Below are 23,771 nucleotides of genomic sequence, written 5' to 3' on the forward strand. Positions count from 1 at the left end.
TACTTATATTTTCTAAAAATTTCCTATTTCATTAGTTTTCCAAAAATTTGTTTTGGCTTTAGCCTAAATCAAACCCCCAGAAAGCATGATCTTATAGATCTAGAAATTGAGCATCTCACAAACATACTAAGTTACCCTGATTGTGTATGTATAAACACAGAATGGTGTGAGATGTGTAGGCATTTTTCCTGAACTTCAGATGCTCATATGCATCAACACAAGTCTGGGCGAAAAATACAACAGAATATTGATGAAATCAAGTAATCCTTTTTCAGTAAATATCTAATTGGACATAAATACTTGATTTGACTAACCAGGTAAACATTGTTATCTTCTGATAGTTAATTAGTAACCAAGGGTTAGACAGTTAAGAACCAATGATAGATGAATAGTTTTAACTAAGTTTTTATTACTACCATTCTTAAATTTTTATCTCAATTAGTCTTCTAGCCCATGTTAACTTAATCTTTAACTTAATTACTAACTTAAATTAATCTTCAATTAATTAATTAATATAATTAACTCAAAATAACCTTTAAACTTGAATTAATTAATCCTCAAGTTAATCAATTTAATTAACCATTAATCAAATTCATACTTTTTCTTAAGTTAATCATTAATTAACTTCTTAAGCTAATTAATCATCAAAATTAATCTACGTTAATTAACTTAAGTTTTAACTTAATTTCACAACTTGAAATTAACTTATAACTTACACAACTTATTTAATTTAATCAATTCTATAAATCTACTTAATTGTTAACCTAAATTAAAGAATTGACCTAACCTAATTATCTCTTAACTTATTTAACAAATTAATTAATCTATTAAAACTCTCAATTAAAATCCTTAACCTTAACAACTAAATTAACCATTTTAACTTAATCATCTTCTTTACTTAATTTTCCAAGTTCACCAAATAAAAATTAATTAAACAATTTAACTTGAATCAATGTCATTTAAATTAATTTTTAACTTAATAAATTTTAAATTAAATAGATCCTAAAACTAAACCCCTAACTAATTAATTTAAATATATATATATAATAAATAAATAAGAAATAAAAATAAATAAATAAATAAATGAAAAACCACGAATGGGAGCACAAAACCAGTGGCGCCCGCCCTTGGTATTTGGAACTGGGTGCCCCGCACCACGCCCAAATCCAGGCGCCCAAGCCCTCGGAATGCCCTATAAAAGGGGGTAGGGGCGCCCCCAACCTTTGCCCCTCATCCTTTTCTCTTTTGCAAAAAGCCTCTCACCGGGTTTTACGAGCAAAAGCAAGAAAAGGGAAAATATTTTTTCCTAAAACTTTCTTACTTCGGTTATCAAGTCGTGCGTTGCGGATCAACCGAAATCGTTAGTTCTTTTATAAATATTCCCTATGCCTCGGTAAATTGTTTTTAACCTTAAACTTTAATTTTTTTTTTTTTGCTTAGAATTTCATTTTTAGGCTATTATTTGTTAATTAGGAAACGATCCCGTTCTGATGCTGGCCCCTCGACCGTTAGTACAAACCATAGATTCCCCACTGATGAACTTAGGGATAGATTTTCCTCTACCATTTATGTTCCTATACCTTCTAGACTTTTAAATAGACAATTTTTCATGCGATCATGTATTCCACCCATAGAAATTATTGATTATTACAGCTTGCATCGATTAGTTTATTGTTCCAGTTCAGTTAACATAGGTCTGTCTGCTAAGTTGTATAACAACCTAGTTAGAGTCGATGATTTTACCTTACTAGGGTTGCCGGTACAGATATGACCTTATCTCCCACTATTATTCGTGACTTTTTCGGATTACGTCCATCCGCATGTCCCTTCCAGTGCTAACCTCCTCGAGATCTACCATTTGGTGATCCCTACTCACATATCACACTTGATACGATCTATTCGTATTTTTTTGGGGTCAGCATGTACCGACTGTGACCCTATTTAGATCAGTTACCCTTAGAGTCCAGGACTATATCCTCTATCGAGTCCTAGTTACATGCATTTTTCCCCTGACCACTCGCGACGTAGCGATGATGCGTCCTTTTCATTCCTTTCTCCTTTATGCATTATGTCATAGATTAGATATAGACATTAGTTTGCATATATTTCAGACAATCCTCTATTAGGCTAGTATTGCCACTAGTCGGCGGGTCCACATACCTTATTGTCATATTTTGACCGCAAACATTGCCTCATTGGACGTTGATGTCATCGTAGGTGATGTTAGAGCCCTAAATGAGTTTGACATGGTAAGTCCTAGGAACTTCTCCTTAGGGGATGTACATATAGATGATGAGGATGTCCTGTCCTGGAGGAGAGCGGCACAACACTAGCCCGATCCAACTGCCCTGCCCCAGCCTGATCCTGAGGCCCAGGATCAGCTTGATCCAGCTTCAGATAAGGAGACAGAGCTAGATGCGTACGTTGCTTATCTCTTTGGGGCACCGACACCGGCACCTCAAGTCCCTCGTACGTTAGACGACTGAGTTACCGGACTTAAAGCTGCCATGACGAGTCTTCGACAGGAGGTCTCCGATCTTCGACGGGACATGTCTAGTTCTCGAGAGGAGAACCAGACTCGTCATACTGAGTTGATGGACTTCTTGTGCTCCTGGGATTCCGGTCCGTCTTCCTCGGCTTCGTAGTAGTACAGTCCTTGATTGTTTTTTTTTTTTTTGCTTGTACATATTGATTTGATGTGACTTTACTTTCATTTCAATTACTAGTATTTCATCTCTCTTTAGCCCATTTCACTTTAGTAATTTGACTTGCTATTGCTTATTACATATTGATTGATCTCACTATGTTATCAAATTAAGGGGGAGAATTTACTTATATAAGTTAAAAATGATTTCTAAAAATGATCTCTCTCTATTTTTTTTTAAACATCTCTCTTTGGAAAATGTTTTGAAAAATACTTTTAGAATATTTTGAAAATATATTCCACATTGAATTTTTTTTAAAAAAGAAGTTATTTTAAACATTTACTTCAACAATGCTCTTATATACATACCTCCTTAGAAGTTTTGCTTTAACTTCCTTTTACTTAAACATTTCTTTCCAAAATTTTTTACTTAGAAAACTTTGAATTTTTTTAAATCATTTTGGCAAACAACTTTAAAATATTTTTTTGAAAGTTATTACTTTTAAAAATCTTACTTGCAAATTTCTCAAAATATTTATTCCTCCCTCCAATTAAACCCTAATTATTTAAAGTAATTAATGTTCAAAATTCCTTACATTGCCATAATTCTTTGAAACTTGTTTAAAGATCTCTGCTTGCAATATTGTTCCTATTTTTTTATGCATTATGCCTTAATTTTTTTATGTATGCCAAAGGAGGTTTTTTTTATGTATGCCAAAGGAGGAGGATAGTGGATTAAGTTAGGAAAATTGAACTCACTTTTAAAAAAATAAGTTAGGAAAATTGAACTCACTTTTAAATCACTTTATGCTTTATTGCTTTATTGCATTGCTTTCTCTAATTTTAACTCAGGTTGTCATTACATCAAAAAGGGGGAGATTGTTGGTGCAGGTTGCACTAACAGTCTGGTTTTGATGTATGACAAATAAGTTAAAGTTAGTTGGATTGTTTGGCTAATGTTTCTACCAAGTATGTAGGAGTTGACTAGTCTGAAGGACCTGACACCAGGCTGAAATCCAACTAGGTTCGTGGGGCCGATAGCTGGTGGGAAATCCAGCTAGGTCTGCGGGACCCGATAGCTGGTGTGAAGTTCAGATAGGTCCGCGGGGCCCGATATCTAGCGGGAAGTCCAGTTGGGTCCGCGGGACCTGACAACCGGCCGAAGTCCAATTGGGTCTGCGGACCTGACAACTGACGGGAAGTCAGAGGCAAGTCGAATGACTGCAAGTGATAAGTAAAGGTAAGCAACTAGAGGAGAGATCTAGTGAGGATGCGCTCCCCGTTGAGGGAACTGTAGGCGTCGGTCCAACTTAGATCCATTTGGGAAACCTGAGCTGAAACCTTGACTAGATCCTGATCTCGGGGAGACAGGATCTAATTACTACTCATATTCTATTATGTTGTGCTAACTCTATTTTGTAGGAAAAAATCTATTTTTCGATTGCCGAGGACTAACCTTTTTTGCGGGAGAAAGCTGCTGAAGAAAAGGGGTCCGAGCGCCCGGACCAAGCTCACCCAGGCGGGCCGCAGGCGCCCAGGCGGTCTAGGCGCCCGGAGTCGGTCTAGGCGCCCGGAGTCGAAACTTCATCCACAAGCTGACGTGGAGCGCGTCGGTTGGCTGAGCCATGTGGTCCAAGCGCTCGGAGGGGTTCCAGCCGCCCGAAATGGACCTATATAAAGACCTTCGACCCAGAGCTTCAAAACAACAACTACTACAAATTTTCTTCTTGCTTGGTGCGAAAAGGCTCCTGCAACGCTGCTATGCTCCATCGACAACCGGCGACCAAGACTTTTCAATTCTATTGTTGTTGTTGGTAACTTTTTCCAGTTCTTGTACTTAACTCCTGTAATCTTTTGCGAACTGTTAGTGGATTGCCCAACGAAAGCACTCGACGAGTGCAGACCTTGGAGTAGGAGTCGTCGAAGGATCTGAACCAAGTAAAACTCGGTTTGTTAGCATTAGTTCATTTTTTTCTTCCGCTGCATACTTCGATTAATTCGCTATCGATTTTCGTGATCGCTATTCACCCCTCCCCTTTCTAGCGTTCTTTTCGATCATACACAAACAAGGTGTAACTACCACCATCACAACAATTGTTCTACAAAATATTCTTGAATAGACCAAGGTATAAAATGTCATTCAGAGCTGGAGTTTCGGAGACTGTTTCATGATGTGTCACCCATGTCAACAACACAAGTGGCATTGTTGACACTAGAGAAGCCTTGACATCTGTCCTATTTTGAAGGCTTTGAAGGTTGTTCTATTGCATGGAGGACCTTGATGAGATCACAAAGCTGATGAATTAGGGTTTCACCCTACAAATAGTAAGGCTGAGGACATCAGGAATAGTGGTGTGGTGTCAATGCTAAAACTTCTTTCAAAGTCGCTCAGAAGATGGATCAAGAAGTCAAGAGATAGTGGTGCTAGTTTCAATGTTGTGCCATGTCTCGGTGTGCAGGGCTTGAGATTTTATCACATGGAATGGACATTATTTTACCTCCTTTTGGCCAACTTCATGAGTATGTGAATTAGACGTGTTAAGACTATGGAGTATTAGTGTTGATCTAGTTTGATTTTTGGGGGGATCATTTTTACATCACATAATTAACACTTAATGGCAAGCCAAACACAAACAATTTCTTCTCAAAATAGTCACTTCTATTCAAAGAGACTTTAAGGTCTCTTGAAATCCCAAAGGCAAGTAAACTCGTGATAGTCAAGTAGTAAGAGGGTGGATTACCTTGTAAAAAGCATTTCCCTTCAGATAATTTTTCAATAAATGCTGGGTTAAACATATTCTCCATCCAAGGGCAAGCCTCACAGTTAAATGCCTATTGAAAAAGTCAAAACTAAATTTAGCACTTCAAGAGCTTAACAGAATTATCCATTCGATTCAAATAGTTGCAAAGTTATTTTTCAGAAAGAAAGTTGTTGCAAAGTTATGAAAGCAAACAAATTAAATCTATGCAAAACTACGGTGAATAAAATAAAAGAAACTAGATGATGGAAGAGTACACAAGGAATTGCATATGATATAAATTATATATCACTGATCATTACAGGTCAAGTATCTATGATGCACAATTAATGAGTGATCAAACTCATGTAGAAAGTAAAGCATACAAGTGCACACTGTGACAAATGGCCAATAGATACAGATGAGTGAACATTTGAATACACTAATGCACAAGGTTAGGAGAGAAGTGAAAATTTGATCACACGACATAGATGCAATTATGCAGATAATTGAAAACTACTGATTTAATTTTAAAAAGGAAGAAACGTAGAGAAACAATGAATATGGAAGATTAAATAGCAAAAGTTTGTTCAGTATTCCATTGCAAGAAGCAAATTCCTGGGAATACTCCGAACCATAACATCAGTGTTTATGTGATGAATCATTTGCATTTCTTGAATAGTACACTAAAAACTTAAACCCAAACACAAAACTTTATAGTATATGGGATATATCCACTCAACATGTGATTTTCGAATGCGACAGTATGAAAAGTACTAAGACTATTAACACAACCCACAAATGTGTGTAATTACCAAGATATTGCCTTTATAGCAAACCATATATCACATCATTATAGAAGCTCCATTCACTTATCTCTGGCCTCCTAACTAGTCCAACTTACAATTACAGAATAGTATTCACAGAAATAATAACTAATTCCAGAAAGTAATAAAAATATACAATGCTAGAATTATATCTGTCAATCCCATTAATTCAACTTAAATAATACTACAACACAGGTAACAAAAAATTTAAACAAGCATGCTAGTTGGAAGGAGAGTTGTTATGCAAAGAATTTTTTCAAAGATCCAATTCTATGATAATGAAACACAATAGCAGCAGCAACAACCATTCTTTTAAATCGATTTGAAATAGGCAATATGAACCTATCCCGACATTCAATTCAACAACAAGGGTATACCAGTAGCGATATAATTTTCGTTGGTCTTCATTTTAACCATCATATCTTAACTCTAATTGATTTAGATGCAATATCCAGATTTTTAACTCACTTTTAGATTGTAATAACATTAAATATAATTTTTTTGCTCTTCATTTTAACCATGATACCTTAACTTTAATTGATTTAACTTGTCTAATTATATAATGCATTGGTTGTCTTGTAACATACCCATACCAACTTAATTTATTTTCTCTTGTTTTATCATATTGTTAAGCTACAACCAATCACTACTAGATAATCAGTGAGAATGAGACAAAATCTCTGAATTATTAGTTAAAAGATTAATTTAGTACTTGAAGTACATAGTTACAAGTGAAAGATATACCTTAACGTGGGTGCAAGAAGAGAATTAGCGGCACTTTGAAGAACACTTACACCAACCAATCGAATAAAGGCTGATTTGTCCTGTTCTAGGACATATTTTACGGTGGTCCCTGTAAAGTTAATTCCAGATATAAAGAGAACTTGTTTATGGACTGAGAAATTAAGTCACATAATCATACCATTCAAAGAAGCAATACGGTCGGAGATCCATGTTCTAGACCCAATAATTAAAGCAGCTGCTAATAACCTCATAGCCTGTTTATCAAAAGGGGAGGGAACCTGTAGAAGGATCCAACAAATAGAATAACTCGAATTGGTTCACTTCGGGTTTTTGACCAAGCACGAGTCAAAAATCATGATAAACTTAATTGGATAACCACTTATCTCAAAATCCCGAGCAACGAAGAAAATGACTAATTATACATTTATATGCCAGCTTAACACTCTCCTTTCAGTACAGATGAGTATACTTCTGATTGGCTCAGACACATAATGATAAGATTTTTTTTGTCAACACAGAATTTAACACTGGCCCAGCTGTTCTAATGCCGCATAAAATTAATTGAGTAATCACTTATTCCAAAATCTCAAGCCAGTAAAAATCAGAAATCTAAAACTTGTGCCCTTCTCGATAGCTTAAGTTTTTAGTATAAAAGAATACTAAATTGTATATTTAACATGGACCACAAGTCATGAAACCAAATCACAGCTTAATCTGTATTATTGTTCAATTAAGTGCCCTTGTTTAGTCAATCATCATGGACATGTCCCTACAAAATAATTCGGCTTGCAGCCTCATCAAATTAAGTTCATCTTAGAGGAAATGTTCAAAAAAATAAACATAAAAATTGAGTCCTTCAATATTGATATTTGAGGCAATGGCCATTTGATCAAATCTATAACATGGTTGATGAGTTCCAATTTTTAAGAGAAATCTTTCCCTAATAAATTGTCAGATAGGTATGGAAAAAGCATTTAATTAATGAGAACAACAAATAATTTGTGCAAGGTGAAGAGTGTCAAAGCAGATAAATGTGACAGAAAAAACGCACCAGCACTTTAAACATTGAAGAAACTCTATGCGGCAGAACCTTTAGTGGTTTCTCCAGTTGTGGAACACTAGGAAGGGGATCCTCCTTGTCTATTTCAGGTGAAAATGCAATAACTTTACTTGAATATGAATGCCCATTAGATGTCAATAACATATTTTCCTGCAAAATGAAAAGTATTTTAAAATTTTTTGTTCTTTTAAGTAGAATTGGAATGATGGTATTTTGCATAGACAACTACCTCCCCACTTGTAGAAGTTCTATGAACAGCACATGCATAATCCAGACAAATAGTTCCCGAAAGTTTTTGTAAATCATGTTTTGTTTTATAAGGGTGAGACAAAGCATCCCTGCAAATCAGTAAAATCTGAGAATGCCACTCTTTTTTCTGTCCAGAAAGAAAGAGCAAACTAATCACCAAAAATAACCTCTTATACTGGACTCTCCACCCTCCTTCCCCATCCAATGCCAAAATCATGTCATGGAATGCAACTAATGCAGGTCGGTGAGAGATCGTAATGCAGGATGTTCCCATAGCTCGAACCTTCTCACAGAAGCGTTCCTCCATTTTGGTTGTGACTGCACTTGTACATTCATCAAGAATAGCAAACTTAGGCTTGTGATAGAATAACCTGGCCATTCCAAGTCTCTGTTGTTCACCAAGAGAAAGCTCATCTTCCCAGTTCATTTCCTCGTCTAAGGGATAATGATCCAGCAAATACTCAAGATCAACCTACCAAAGCAATTTTATATCAAATATTTTTAAATAGTAATGAACCGGTATGTAGAGTAAAATACATGCAATGATTAATTGCGAGGTAGAATTAGAAAATTAAGTAGACCGAGGAAAAATTACATTCTTCAGCAGCTCAACCATTCCGTCATAGGTGAGTGGTTCAGTCTCCTGATCTGTAGTAAGAGGATAGATCAATTGATCACGGAGTGTCCCGACTACTGTATATGGCCGCTGTGGAACATAAAAGATCTCCTTATTAAGGCCTGAACCAATCCCAGGTTTTACAAGGTATCCAGATATAAGTGGCCACAGACCTCCAAGAACGCGGAAGATGGAACTTTTTCCACATCCATTAGGACCTTAACAAAAGAAAGATATAAATATATCAATTATCAGAAACCACGATGCATTATTGGAATTAAAATTCTGATGTTAAGAAAGCAGAACAGAAGAAAATTGATATCCTAGACTCAAGCTAGATGGTGTTCCTGCATTGGAGAAAACACTTAGTTTGCTTGTGCAAAAACTGCTTGAAATTCATGAGGATTCATAAGGAGTCCGGGTATACAGAAAGCTAACTCCCGCAGATGATGTATAAGCAACAGTTTGTTGAAGTTTCTCCCTCGTTTCTATCTATTTTTACACTATGCCATTGAAGTTTCTTAAACATGAAAACCATAAATATCTTCAGCCAAGCAGAACTTACCACTTCAAGCTAGCAGTTTCTGTCAAATTATATGGCTGACATGCAAAGCCATAGATTAGAAGGTTTTGAGGGTCTGCTTAATTTTATCTGTTTTTTTTTCACCATTTCATTAACTTAGAATTTTCAAATTCTTTCTTTCTGTTTCTTTTTTGAAAACATATTTTGATCTCCACTTAGCTGTTACATTTAGAAGCAAACAAGCAAAGGTGTTATTAAGTATGGCATGGAAGAAAAGGATAAATAGTGAAGAGCAATACAAGGTTCAATACACAAAATTCTTAAAATGATAAGAACACTGACAGATCTCAGATTTATAAACTACCCAAACAAGTAACTTGGGTAAGTGAAAGAGATGAGAACTAATCCTAATTACCTAGTGAGCACATGCTATCAGAGATGAGTTGTTTTCTCCTACATAACAAAGACTAAGACAAAAGTGTTAAAAACATAAATGGGTTTGCAATAAGAGTTCTTTAAGGAACACTACTTCACCCAGAAATGTATATTTATATACATGTTTTTGCAATTAGAGCTATATTTCAAGAGTCGACAGGTTAAATGGTTAATTATATTGATAAAAGAAATCCAGTGTTCTAAAATGAGATCCAAGTTGTTGCCTAGGCAGTAAGGGGACTGCTTTGCCTAGCCAATAAATGGTACCCTTTCGGCGGAGGACCTTCTGTGAAGCAGCACACCTAGGCGATCTAGACAGGTATATATGTGTGTGTACACACACACACACACACACACATATACTTTATTTGAGAGACTAATTTTTCAATAGTTTTACTCCTAGAAAGGACTAGATTTGATATTATGATTGATTGATTGTAAAATCTAAACTATGTTTTTGAATGTTGAGATTATAGCATGACCCAGTTATGAATTATGTTATATTTTTAGGTGTTTATATTGTGTCAATATGGCTTGGATATTTTGTTTTGTACTTATGTTTTTGTTATATTATGTGTTTTTGTAAATTACAATGTAAACTATGATAAGTGTTGTTGTTGTTACGTATTTAGTTATTAATTATCACTATTTACTTACCATTATAAATCTATTTTGATTGAGCAATTACATTTTTAGTCATCTTAATGTTACTATCAAAGTTTTTTTTTTAACATTATTTGAATATTAACCACCTCAGCTCTCTCAATTATGCCTAAGTGTTTGTTAGTGGGTCGATTACCTAGCACCTTAAATCACCTTTTAAAACATATGATTAAATCTTTGAAACTAATAATTTATCTTCAAGAGCTATCTTTATTAAAAAACTTCAAGAGAGAAACAAATAGGATGAACTTGCAACAACCCTAATTAAATCTATAAAATCCAAAGCAATGCAAATATTTTGCAGGAAATTACCTGTAATTAATAGATTTGAACCTGAGTCTACCTGCAAACTCAAATCATCGACCAATACATTTCCTGTTGGTGTAACTATCTGGAAAACATCAAGTATCAAAAGGTTCACAGATAGTAAGGACAGACAGAAAATCTTTCAAAATTTTTTAAACTACCTTAACACAAGAAAACTCAATATAATCTGCTTCATAGATATATTTACTGCTAGAATTTCTCTGGATTAATGACTTGTCACCAATGGCACGTAGTTCCTTTGAAACAATCATTAGTTCATGAATGCGGTCAGCAAAACCACTGCATTAAAAAAATTCAGTTGAAAGATCTCCAGAAAGTATCATACACCAACAAAATAAGTTCCATGTTTAAGATTCACAATAATTAAAGAATAGAAACTAGAGGATTAATGTACTTTAGGTGTTCTATTAAAAGGGCAGCCCGGTGCACGAAGCTCCCGCTATGCGGGGTCCCGGGGAAGGATCCATTGTATGCAGCCTTACCCTACTTTTTGCAAGAGGTTGTTTCCAGGATTCCAACCCGTGACCTTTTGGTCACAAAGCAACAATTTTACCGTTGCGCCAAGGCTCCCCTTCCAAAACGGGAAAACAAATCCAAAGTTTAGCTGAGTTTAGAGGAATTTGGAGGTAGTGAAATTTAGAGGGCCAAATTTAGAAAGGAAAAAAAGACAAATGTCAGAAGTTATCTATATTTGTAATTTATTAGTGGTAGTGATATTATTTGGGGTAATTTAATTCAATTATTTGGGATAATAAGACCAATGTGCAATCCCACTTTAGTGTTAGTGGATCTAACTGGTGAGTCTTGTGATTAGGATTAACTGGAACCTAGAGCTCTTTACATGGGACCTTTGCTGCCACCGAGCATCTCTTCCTCTCCCGATTTATTTCTCTCTCCTTCTCTTAGTCTCGCCCTTGCAATTGTTGGATCTTCCTCAAGCGAGTATCATTTGTGCCTAACCCCTTCAGCCTGAGCACTGTACCCATCCATGGTCCTCTCTCATCAAGTCCTTGCAGCGAGTAAAGAACAACCAGCATTTGGCAATCTCACCCGTGCAATTAGATCGAGTGCTAAAAATCTTTGACCTACTTCCTCATCAGATCTTTAGTCATAGCCCCTTCATCTGCTCATGAGCATAGAGGACCAGCAGGCTTTTTTCTTCTGCTGAGAGTGGCAACCTGTTGATCAGAGAAAATGTGTACAACAAGCTAAGTTCCCCATTTAGCCATCCACGATAAGGATTGTAACTCAAGCAAGCTTCCAATCATGATCATACTCACTGATTTTCTTCATTTGTGAGTGTTGCTAATCACTTTCTCAACAAGTGGGTTACCTGACTGATGTACTCCTATGATGTTCAAACTTGACCTCTTTCGATGTCATGGATTTCTTATCCTACTGGGCTCTAGATTCAGTGATCTTGTGTAGAATGGTGGCAGTTCAATCTGAATTTTCTTGGGTCATTACAGTGTGCTCAAGGGGGGCCATTTCAAGTCAAGAAATTGAATTTAAATTGAAGAACCCTTATGACATCCTTCAACTATTAAGGAGTATATATCGGCCTAAATGAGGGAGAAGTGAAGGATCATCTTTTCTTTTGTCCAGATTAGCAAATTTAGAGCTTCCCCCTATTGGGGAAGCATGATCTCTTGATCTATCACATCCAATTATATCTGCACCAGCTATTCTTGCTTCTTGGTTGACCTGTGACCATTTATGTTCCTATTCTAGTTTGGAAGTTGCATTCTTCAACGGAATAATTCTATGGAAACAAATGAAAAAGCTCAAGGTAAGTATCTTAGAAATAGTTCACTAAGAATTTCTTTTTGAGTTTTTTCTTCATTTTCACTTGTGTTTTAATTTTTGGCTTGCCTTTATTAGCTCTTCAATCCTGAAGATGTCTTCACCTACTCACCAAGTACATCCTCATAATCAAAGGTTCACTCAATAGAATCAAATCAATCTATGAATGGATTGGGCTGAATCTGTCCTTCAATTTTGAGGATGTCCACCTTGAGATCAAAATCGTGTTGGCAATAATTGTTTCAAGTACATTATCAGGAGAGAACCTCTTCATTACCATTGTGAAAGGGATTGTCTTCATCTTCCACTTTGGTCTTCATTTTTTGAAACATTTTAAGTAGCATATCTCAAAGTCTCCATTCGTGCTAGGAGCTCTTGGAAAGTATTAACTTGCCTTCTTAGCGTCATCATCTCTACATGATGCAAAGCATGCTTATGAACTGAAGGAAGATGGAGGTCAGGGCCCTAACAATTAAGCATCCCAACCTTGGCTTGGACATTAATTTAACACTAGATATAATAATAAGTAGATAATAAGTAGTTGGTTCTGCACTAGATACTCCAACTTCACCAAATGAAAGCTTTCTCATTACAAGGAATCAACCATGACGAGAAAAAAAATAACCGTGAAGGAATCCACCTTCAAGAGAGAAGAAATTCACCTTACTCAAGAGATATGAAGAAATCTATCTTCAAAAGAAAGCATAAGTTAATTCATATGTTCAAACTATCATGACCAGAAAAAATTTGCAATGAGACCTTTATAAACTTAGGCAAATTCAGAGAGTACGAAAAAAAGAAAATGATCTTACAAAAATTGCATCCATGTAATCCAAGTACCCATGTCACTATAATAAAAATTCTCACGACAAAAATTGCATCCATGTAATCCAAGTACCCATGTCACTATAATAAAAATTCTCACACATCAAAATAAGTATGCAAAAATTTTTAAATACCCAAATAAGCATTTTTACATATTTTCATGCAATGAATTCCACATGGTGACTCTTTTTAATATTTGACTAGAATGGAGTAACTTGGCAGCTATTTAAGGAGTTGCTCTGATTGTCATGTCGACCTCTACAATCGAAGAGACCAGAGAGTCACTTGGTTAAAAGGTCTGATGCTGGGTGATAGAAAAGCAGAGAAATCAAATTAGTGGCTCCCACTTCCCACAAGTCCTATGCTAATTACATTTCTGGCCCACATATCTTAAATGAGAACAAAGTTAATAGTAAAACTATTATTAAGTAATTTAATAATTTAATGAGTTAGTTCACAAATTATAAATCAAAGAAAATTCGAACATATGGAGGGGCAGGACAAAACGGCAAGGATGGAGGAGTTACCTAACCAATGTCATTAGCTGATGAGCATGGCCCCCTCTCTACTAGTGATATTGAGAGGATAAGATATTGGTGTAAGGTTAGGAAAAAGGAAAAATATTATAAGACATGCTCAAAAATCCTAAATCGAAAATATAAATTTTTGACCCGAATGCATGTGCTATACTAACGTGAGGACCATCATTAACTAAGGATGTCATGAACTGAGATGGAACACACTAAGAAGTTTCTCACTGAAGTAACCTCCTTAATTAGTATAATAACAGTGCGTCTAATATTAAAAGTCACTACCGAGAAGACCAACTTGAAAATTTTCTTGTTGCATGATGTTGCTAAATTGTGAGACTCCCTTGACGTCAATTAACTCAACATGATAAACAGATAAAGACATTCAAGTAAACTTGTATCGATGATACTGTAAGAAGAGGAAGAAAGCCATTGTATTTTAAGATCAGCTGGTGTGTAGTTAAGTGAAATTGATACACTCCTCTCAAGCAAGCTCTCCCACTCTGGCTATATCATCTTTCCACTTCACTCTTCCTTCCCACCTCTTCCACGCTCCCATAGCCCTCCCCTCCCACCCCTTGCTTTTTTTTTCTCGTCTCCCCCTCCCCCTCCTTCCCATCTCTCTTTTCATGACAAGTAGCAATGGAGGTCAGCATCACAAAAATATGAAAAAGAAGAAAAATGATAAAATCATCAAATATATAAAATATAGACATTTGAAGGGGAGCTTTGGCGCAATGGTAAAGTTGTTGTCATGTGACCAAAAGGTCACGGGTTCAAATCCTGGAAACAGCCTCTTGCAAAAAGCAAGGTAAGGCTGCATACAATGGATCCTTCCCCGGACCCCGCATGATGGGAGCTTCATGCAGGGCTGCCCTTTTTTATAGACATTTAAAAAAAAAAAAAGTTACCTGCTCAATGAATGCATAATTTTATCCAATATAAACTGGGAGAATTAGTAATAACCTGAGGCGGTTCAGTCGCCAAGAACTGGTGGAGAGAGTCCCAAGTGATTGAAAAAGGGATGTTATCACACTTGTATGATAACGAAGATTACTCAGCATTTTTGCTCTTCCAAGAGTAGAGGCATCAAGACTGAGTGCACCAGCAAAAAAAGGCTCAATAATCAGCACAACTGCAACTGTAGCACCAAGATATTTCAAGAGGAAATCTTGAATTATTCCAAACCACCATTGATCACGATGAACAATATTCAAATGTTTTACAAGAGCCTCAAACTTCTCGTTGATATAAGATGCTTCTCTAGTCTCCCCACCATAGAATGCTATACTTTCAACATGAGTCCTCAATCGTGAGTGAAGCTGCCGATAGTTCCCTTCTAATTGTTGCTCCATGGACATTAGATTTCTAAAATCTGGAGAGAAAACCCTAATAGAAGCACCTGCCCCGATGACATATGCCTGAAAGCAAACAATGAGTCTTCCCAGAAAACTAAAAAAATAGATATCAAACTATGCCAACAAAGGCAGAAACTTAACAAATATAAATGAGAAAATTACTAATTCATTTGAAAATTGCAAGAGAAAAATATGCTACCAGTATCCATAGCACATATTTTGGACTTGCATAAGAACATAGGCGCCAGGTATATGTCAGGCCGTCTGTTACTGCTGTGAGATCATCCTGTATAATTTCGCTAAATTCAGAACAAAACTTTCTTATATCACTAGCAATCCTCTGCTCTGGGTTGTTGATGCGATCATCAACATGTGAGATTTTGTAGTATACCATGTTCTGGATTTTACAACTAGAATTAATTAATAGAAACAAAACTTAACCTAAAAAAAGTACCTTAAACAGGAAAATATAAATCTGATCTGATTAAGCGAGGACAAGGAAAAACAAGCAAATCCACGGGCTAAGACACCACCGGGAAGCCTCATCAGTGTCCAAGGTTAAACAAACCACATCCCCAGTTTGACTGGGTTATATTGAAACATGGCATGTGCACATCAATAAAACTAATAAAAAATTAAATGGGTCTAACAAATATAATTAAAACATAACCAAGTCATTTTGGGTTTAGATTTGATAAAATGCAAAAGCAGGCATTTGGAAAAGCCTGTGTAGCTTGGATTATCTCAGATACTAACCCTTTTAACTTTGATCAATCTCCACAAATCACACATTGAAGTATTAATGAGACCAGTTAAGAAATAGCCCGTATTAGCAAATACAAACTTAAATGAAAAATTCTTTCAAAAATTACTTTCAATTAAAATAAAACTATGTTGCATTGAGCTTAAGTGGCGAATAAAAGAATAAACAAAAATTTTATACAACCCATAATAACAGAACATGTCTGCACCTCAAAATAATCCTCATGTATGAGCTCTGTCAAGATTTTTCGGAAATGCAGACTTAAGGACCCTGTCAAGTATTTTGATGTCGCATATAAAGTGGACTGAAGAAAACATAAAAGAAGATTCTCAAGAATTAAGCGCAAAAAGGTGGGTACACGCCGAAGGAAAGCAGCTTGAAACAAAAAACCTTGAACTTTTGCCAGTCTATTACTCATGGTAGTTCTCAACGCCTGCAATTTGTAAAGTTTACATTTGTAAGAATATGTCCTACCTAACCAACAAACGAGTACTACCAATCTTTGAATGTAATGTGTGTAACAGGAAAAAAACTGAGACCAAGTTTGCAAAAGAAACATCAAAATTTTGTCTGAATGAAACGGCTACAAAATCATTCATAATTGTTCAGAAGACGAAATGCAAAATTAAATAAGTACACCATGATTCAAATGACCGAACCAAGGTGCCTTTTCAATTCCTGTATAAACTAATTTATCCTTTTCAGTATCATGCTAAATCTAACTGAATTGTTTATATGCATCTTTTACCACTGGTTAAGCTTCTTAGAAGAAATATGAAAACTAATTGTTTTCTTTATGTTGCTTGAAATGTTGGATTCACTGTCAAATTCTTCAAGGCATGCAGACTTTTGGTAAAGTATACGCAAAGAAATATCATATGGATAATCACTGAGTTGCTCCTTGCCTAAACTAAATGATTGTTATGTTCCAGTTAAGAATAAATGAATTGAATAAGTTGCTTGTACAAATTTGATCATCACACCATTTTTTTTCTAATGCGTATCAACCATCAGTATTTATCCAATAATCAAGTACTGATGCAACACATATTAACCATAGTGTAATTAAACCAGACAAGACATAGTCAAAATGCTCACCACTGTAGTCACTAAGGCCATAAGATAGTGTCTACCATTGGGGCCCATTGACGAGAGCAGCACTGAGGCTAAAGCACGTAAAGATCCCAATCCTTTTCTTCTCTGCCTTGCATTATGAACTTGCTGATCACCAGCACTATTTAGGCTCAAACTTTTTACAGTCTCACTGGAAGTGGTGCAATTTGCAGAATTCTCTGTTTTCAATAATCTTCTTCTGTTGCGACATGATTGCATATATGCAACTGTTCCACTAGCCACTAGAACAGCTGAGACTGCTGCAAGCATTCTCCTGCTCGAAAAAGCATTCATCTATTGGAGACAACTCTCAAGTATAGACTTCAAGAAATGGAATTTTCAAGAATGAGAATGTGAAACATCATCAGTGAACAAGGGACAAGAGAGAAAGGAGTAGAGATACCTCCTTGATGCCAGTAGGTTACATCCACGCTCAGTTAACTTTAGTAATTGTAAGGAAGGCATTTTGTGAGGATTAAGCAACCAAGCTATGATAAATGAAACAAGAGCTCAGAAGTGAATGCACACTGCGACAGTACACAGGAATTATTAGTCTCCTAATAAAGAGAAGATATTATACATCCTTCCGTAGCTAAAAGATTGCATGTAGAATAGAAGAAAAATAGATGTGTAGAAAAAACCAGCAAAGAAAAGAATGTCGATTCTCATGTTTATGTAGAGTGACACAACTATTGTCATTGTTTCAGAACAACCTCCCTCATCAACATTTAGCCAAAACCTAACTGCTAGTAAATTGTGGCATAGATGTCATGTTACAAAAAAGATTAAACCAGCAATCCAAAAAAAGGCTTTGGCCTCATTGTCTTTGTAAATCATATAGAACCAAAAATGAGCTACAGAGCTACTCGGTGCAAGGGGTTTCGATCATTATGTAGCCCAGGGAGAATTAGATGTAGGAAACTTCATCTAATTTGAACAATTAAATGATTGTTTTTCTAATTTGAACTCATACACCATATGTCAGGTTGCAAGTCCTCTCTGCAGTATCATCCTGTTTGGTCATGAGGGGCCCAGAATCCAGTTGGGTTAGCAACCTTCATAGTTTACAAGTTTACCTGAAACTGTGAGTTGCAAAACGTGGAATTCTATATTAGAGGAATCTAGTCTGGACAAATGCTTAGATCATATGAAGCAATTGGAGTTTATGTGCATGGACTTCTCAGGAGCATGTTGAATATCAGTGCCTCAAAACCTATTTTGATTACCTCCACAAGAATAAATCTGCCCATTGTTCTCTATGGGCCAAAACTAGATGGATCAAGGATGGTGGTGCAGATACTCTTTATTTTCAAAGGGTGGTTTGTCAGCATGAAAAAATGGTGAGAATTACTAACATTTCAAGAGTGCAGAATGCAGTTGTGGGGCAAACAAATACTTTTGTAATTTTCACTGAACATTTTAAGGCTTTATTAATTATTATAGTTGTCAAAATCATATGATTCACAATTCATATCATACATAGAGGAGACCATTTGGGACATGTAATTTTAACCATAATTTCCATTAACTTTTCATGGTATTAGAGCCTTCATGATATTTGTTTCTTCCCATGCCAGTGTCGATGTCAACCAATTCCAATCACGTGAGGATCAGTTCGTTTCTTCTCCCCATTCTCCATGTCCCTTCCACATGCACTGCATCCCCTAGTGACCAACTCTAAGCAGCATAACTGAAACTGAAGTTGGAGTTAGATTGACAACGGAAACTGGAGTTGAACTTAGATTAACACAACTGAAATTAAAAGAATATAGAAACATCTTATTTTTGAACTCTAGCTTCACTTTTAATGGTACATCTTCTCATTTCCTCCTGTCTCTTGTTCGTGATTCATCTCCTTCTCATGATCGACAAAACAAAATTGAAGGATAAGTCATTAAGAAAGAATCTTTTTGTTTCAACCAACTGTGTCCTTAGTGCTTCTCCTCTTCGTCTTCTCTTTCTTTATTGTGTATCATCTCCTCCTAATACCGCTGAAGGTTGACATAGGAAAAAAAAGTCTTATATCAGTCAGTTCCAGACAGTATCACTGGGACAAGCTTGTCTATCGACATCGATGCTACTAAACCTGTAGGCATGGGCATTACAATCATATTTACCCATACCAACACAGTATCCACAAACAATTGAAGTGATATGTTCCTGCAGTATCTACGTACCAATCAAAGTATGTCCATCACAAACGCACTAAGATTTGAGCCTACATAAGACCTAACAAGTTGACTGGACTAATTACATGATAATCAATTTACCCTTAACCTTGAACATATTAATCGCTTCACAATCTCAAACCACCCACTAGGTCCAATGGCACTAAATCTTACATCCTCCACTCTAATGATTGATATCTAACTTCGAGTGATATACATATTGGTGATTGATATCTAACTTCGAGTGATATACATATTGGTGTCTTTGACTCTACCATAAGCACTTGTACAAGCTTATGGTTATACCAACAAAACCACTTATACTTCACTTTAAGGACCAAAGCTTCTATAACCATACTAAGGTTCCACCATGATATCACAATCCTGAAGTAGATCATACTAGCTAAACTCCTAGAACGGTCAAACATTGTTTGAATCTTCCTCGCAACTGCTCAAGTTGGAACTCAGCACACATCTCATCCTCTCCAATTCCCTAATCCCCGTAATGGGTGCAATTCCCAATCAACTCCTAGACAGCACAACTGTAAGGATTGACGTTAACTCATCTACAACATATTCTTACAGCAAATCCTCCAACAAGTTCTAGGATGTAGATGAGCACACCATTCCCATGCTAAAGAAAAACACACAACTCAATTATGGTACTAGGATGCACGCCATTGGACATTATGCCACTCACTACTACTCATCTCCATGATTAGTCCACCTCATCGCTAGACTGCCTTAGGTTAGAACCCCTAACTCAATGAAAACGCCCCCACAAAGAAGACATGCCATTGCTGAGAAAAATAGGCCAAGGTCAATATTCTGCATCTTAGCCAAGACAAGGAGAAACAATTAGGTACACAAGAAAGGGACGACAATCATTTTTAAGGGGAAAAAATGAAAGCCACAAAGCACGAAACCTCTCTATAAAACAATTATTACTGTTGAAAGTCGTATGAGCAAGCTTTCAAATGTGCTATCAACAGTACTCCATCTCGCGACCGAATGCAAGCAACAAAGACCCGTAGTTGCTCACTGATGGCAGAGAAAAAAGGCTCCACCGCTTGCCACCTCGGATGGTGGCTGCGGGCATCGACATTGCTTGCTGAAGTAAAAAGGTCGACACCGTTGGACGACTGACGCTAAGAGGGAAGAGGACTCGTTTGAGCGGCGGCTGCTCGTCGGCCAACAACAACGGACAAAGGGAAGGAGATCATTGATTGTTGCAGCAAGGCTCGCCAGCCTTGACACAGGAATCGAACAAAGTTGGTCGGTGCAAGAGAAGTAGGGGAAGGCTTAGCCAGCACTGCTTTCATCTTCTTCCTTGACGAGACGAGCACCTACGCTATAGTCGCGTTGATCGCAGCGGCGTGCGACTCGGTCTTGGTAGACGGGGCAGGTGTGAGATCCAGAAAGGGGGAAGAGTGGAGGAGCGCTCGACCCGGACGAGTGGAGGCACCGAGGACGCCTGGTTCAACGGCGAGGCCAACACTCGATAAAATTGTGTAAACATATTTCTAATATAAAACGTTCTTTACTATATATAAATAAATAAGACTATAAAATAGGGAAGTTCGGCTAAATTTTATTTTATTCAAATCTGAGTGGGATCTCAAATGAATATAGTTGTTTAAATTTAGCTTTTTGTTTTTTATGACTTTAATCTTATTTAAGTTTAGTTTGGCTTAATTCTTTTAAATATATATTATCGAGCACTTAAAATTAAGTTGTTTAAAATTTTTATATTTTCAAATTTATTTGGTTAACTAGTGAGTTAATATTATAAACTTATTTTTTGTTTAAGAATTTTATTTATAAATTTGAAAAGTAATTAGTATAAATATATATATATATATATATATATATATATATATATATATATATATATATATATATATATATATATATATATTAAATCAACACTAAATTTTAAGGGTTTAAACGAGCCATGCCAATCCAAGTTAATTGTGTTGAAGTTTATTTATTTACTACCGAGTTTATTCAAATTTGTCTATTAAAAATCTTTTCGAACTTAGTGAAACTCAAGTTTATCCCTGAAAATTGTTCATGAATATTCTAATAAAACCTATTCAAATTTTTTAATCGAGCTCAAGTATTAATTTGTTATTCTTATAATTTATATTAAATTTATATCGATTCATAAAATTTATATTATTTTTTTATGTTTAACGTATTATGAATTTTAAATATAGAAAGAACATACAAAAATTTATAAAATCATTCATATATATTTTTTTGATAATTAAATTTTATATAAATTTATTCATAAATTATTCACCAACATTATTAATAAGTAGTAATGAATTGAGCTTACTAGTATTTAAATTATGGACGATCACTTGAGTGTAAGAGGTGCTATGAATTTTAAATATAGAAAGAACATACAAAAATTTATAAAATCATTCATATATATTTTTTTGATAATTAAATTTTATATAAATTTATTCATAAATTATTCACCAACATTATTAATAAGTAGTAATGAATTGAGCTTACTAGTATTTAAATTATGGACGATCACTTGAGTGTAAGAGGTGCCTAGTAAATCATAGCCTATGTATAATCAAATAAATATAAAAAAAATTATTAAATTAAATATCAAACTTATGAACATTTGATTAGTTTATCATTTTGTAAGAAAGTACTTAAGGCCTCATGAAAGTTTTTTACCAGTAAATTGAGTAATCTAGAAATCTAGTTATAGAAATTAAGAAAAAAAATAAATTAATTATATTATTGAATCCAAAATTGATCATTGGAAATACAGAGTATAAGGTATTTATATAGTTTAGTTAAGAAACTCTAAACTCTAAACTCTAAACTCTAACTATAAAAGAGAAAAAGATAAAATTGTTCTAAAAGCTATAAATAAATAAATATATATAATCTAACATCTTCTCAAACTCACGGTGCTACAGTTAGAAGCATTGAGAGTTTCTCGGATAAAAACAAAAACGTGAAGCAGAATGTCACTTGGTAAACATATCAACAATATGTAGCTTTGAAGGAACAAAAGGCAATGTGATTATACCAATATGAAGATAATGACGAGTTACGTGACAATCAATTTCAATATGTTTCGTCCGCTCATGAAAAACTGAATTACATGTAATTTAAATAGCACTCTGATTATCACAATATAAGAGCATCCACATCAGATACCCTATTCAAAAATTTTACTTTAAATTTTGGATAGGGTAGCTAAAAAATATTTACATCAGCTACCCTATCGATTCTCTAAATTATGCATTTATGAACAGTACTTCTCTAAATTCAGGGAATGGATTACATTCCCTAAACATTATAGAGGAGAGAGAAGAAATAGAGAAGTTGATATATGATGTATTGAAAAGTGGATATTCAAATTTAATAAAGTAATTTTTTTTTACCCTAAATTATGCATTTTGGATAGGGAAGTTGGTGTGGATGGTCTAACAGAGTAGGTTGATGAAAAGAAATATTCATATCTGCAAGCAACTAGAGGTGTAAATGAGCCAAGCCGCTCGTGAGTTATTCGAAACTCGATTCGATAAAAGCTCGTTTGAGTTCGTTTAATAAGGCTCGTTAAGATAAACAAACCAAGCTCAAGCTTCAAAATATTCGGCTCGTTAGCTCGTGAACATGTTTGTTAAGCTCACAAATCAACTTTTAAATAAAAACAATAATAGTTTTGATAGTGAATTTATAGATTTTACACTCTACTTATGAAAAATATAGACAAATATATTAAATTTATTTATTAGAATAAAATTATAAATTTTAACAAGAATATTATAATTTTTTAAAAATATATAATTTAGTTTTTATTGAATATTTAAATTTATAATTTATATTTATTAAGCTCGTTTAAGCTCGATAAAAGCTCGAATAAACTCGTGAGTCATGAATATATTCGTTAAATAAAGCTCGGCTCGATTATAAACGAGCCAAACTCAAACATCCAAGAGTTCGGCTCGGCTCGATTACACCCCTACAAGCAACCAACACAACCAAACTATCTCACAAGTAGTTGAGGTCATGGCACGATACTCAACTTCTGTGGAAGAACTAGAAATAACATCTTGCTTCTTACTCTTCCAGAAAATGAGAGAATCACCAAGAAAAACACAGAAACCAGTGGTAGATTTGCGATTTGTATGATCACCAGCCCAATCTGCATCAGAGTATGCACGTAGTTCAAGAAATAAAGAGAAGGAAATAAAAGACTTTGAAATTGAGTGCCCCAAAGATACCTGAGAATACAAAAAACAACAGTCCAATAAACTGTAGTTGGTGTGGCGACAAATTGACATAATATCTGTACGAGTTACAGTTGTTAGGACCTTCGGACGCGGCTAGAGAGGGGGGTGTGAATAGCC

The 23,771-nt window shown here is 35.3% G+C and overlaps 1 protein-coding gene across 5 annotated transcripts in view; it reads right to left on the reverse strand.

Moving 5' to 3' along the window:
• LOC122008236 (ABC transporter D family member 1-like) overlaps window positions 1–20,870 on the reverse strand; it is a 40,586-nt gene extending 19,716 nt beyond the window's left edge. For all 5 annotated transcript variants that reach the window (XM_042563892.1, XM_042563891.1, XM_042563890.1 and 2 more), the window contains exons 1-15: window positions 20,335–20,870; window positions 17,622–17,745; window positions 17,204–17,492; window positions 16,314–16,538; window positions 15,542–15,739; window positions 14,951–15,405; window positions 10,967–11,105; window positions 10,812–10,890; window positions 8,858–9,096; window positions 8,430–8,734; window positions 8,243–8,351; window positions 8,005–8,163; window positions 7,132–7,231; window positions 6,954–7,062; window positions 5,386–5,476 (exon numbers count right to left, since the gene is read on the reverse strand). In XM_042563892.1, coding sequence (XP_042419826.1) covers window positions 5,386–5,476; window positions 6,954–7,062; window positions 7,132–7,231; window positions 8,005–8,163; window positions 8,243–8,351; window positions 8,430–8,734; window positions 8,858–9,096; window positions 10,812–10,890; window positions 10,967–11,105; window positions 14,951–15,405; window positions 15,542–15,739; window positions 16,314–16,538; window positions 17,204–17,492; window positions 17,622–17,683 — 2,559 coding nt within the window. In that variant the 5' untranslated portion in view covers window positions 17,684–17,745; window positions 20,335–20,870. The remainder of the gene's footprint in view (window positions 1–5,385; window positions 5,477–6,953; window positions 7,063–7,131; window positions 7,232–8,004; window positions 8,164–8,242; window positions 8,352–8,429; window positions 8,735–8,857; window positions 9,097–10,811; window positions 10,891–10,966; window positions 11,106–14,950; window positions 15,406–15,541; window positions 15,740–16,313; window positions 16,539–17,203; window positions 17,493–17,621; window positions 17,746–20,334) is intronic.
• Between the last annotated feature and the right edge of the window lie 2,901 nt (window positions 20,871–23,771).

This window comes from Zingiber officinale, chromosome 8A, assembly GCF_018446385.1.
Source record: "Zingiber officinale cultivar Zhangliang chromosome 8A, Zo_v1.1, whole genome shotgun sequence".
Taxonomy (NCBI): domain Eukaryota; kingdom Viridiplantae; phylum Streptophyta; class Magnoliopsida; order Zingiberales; family Zingiberaceae; genus Zingiber; species Zingiber officinale.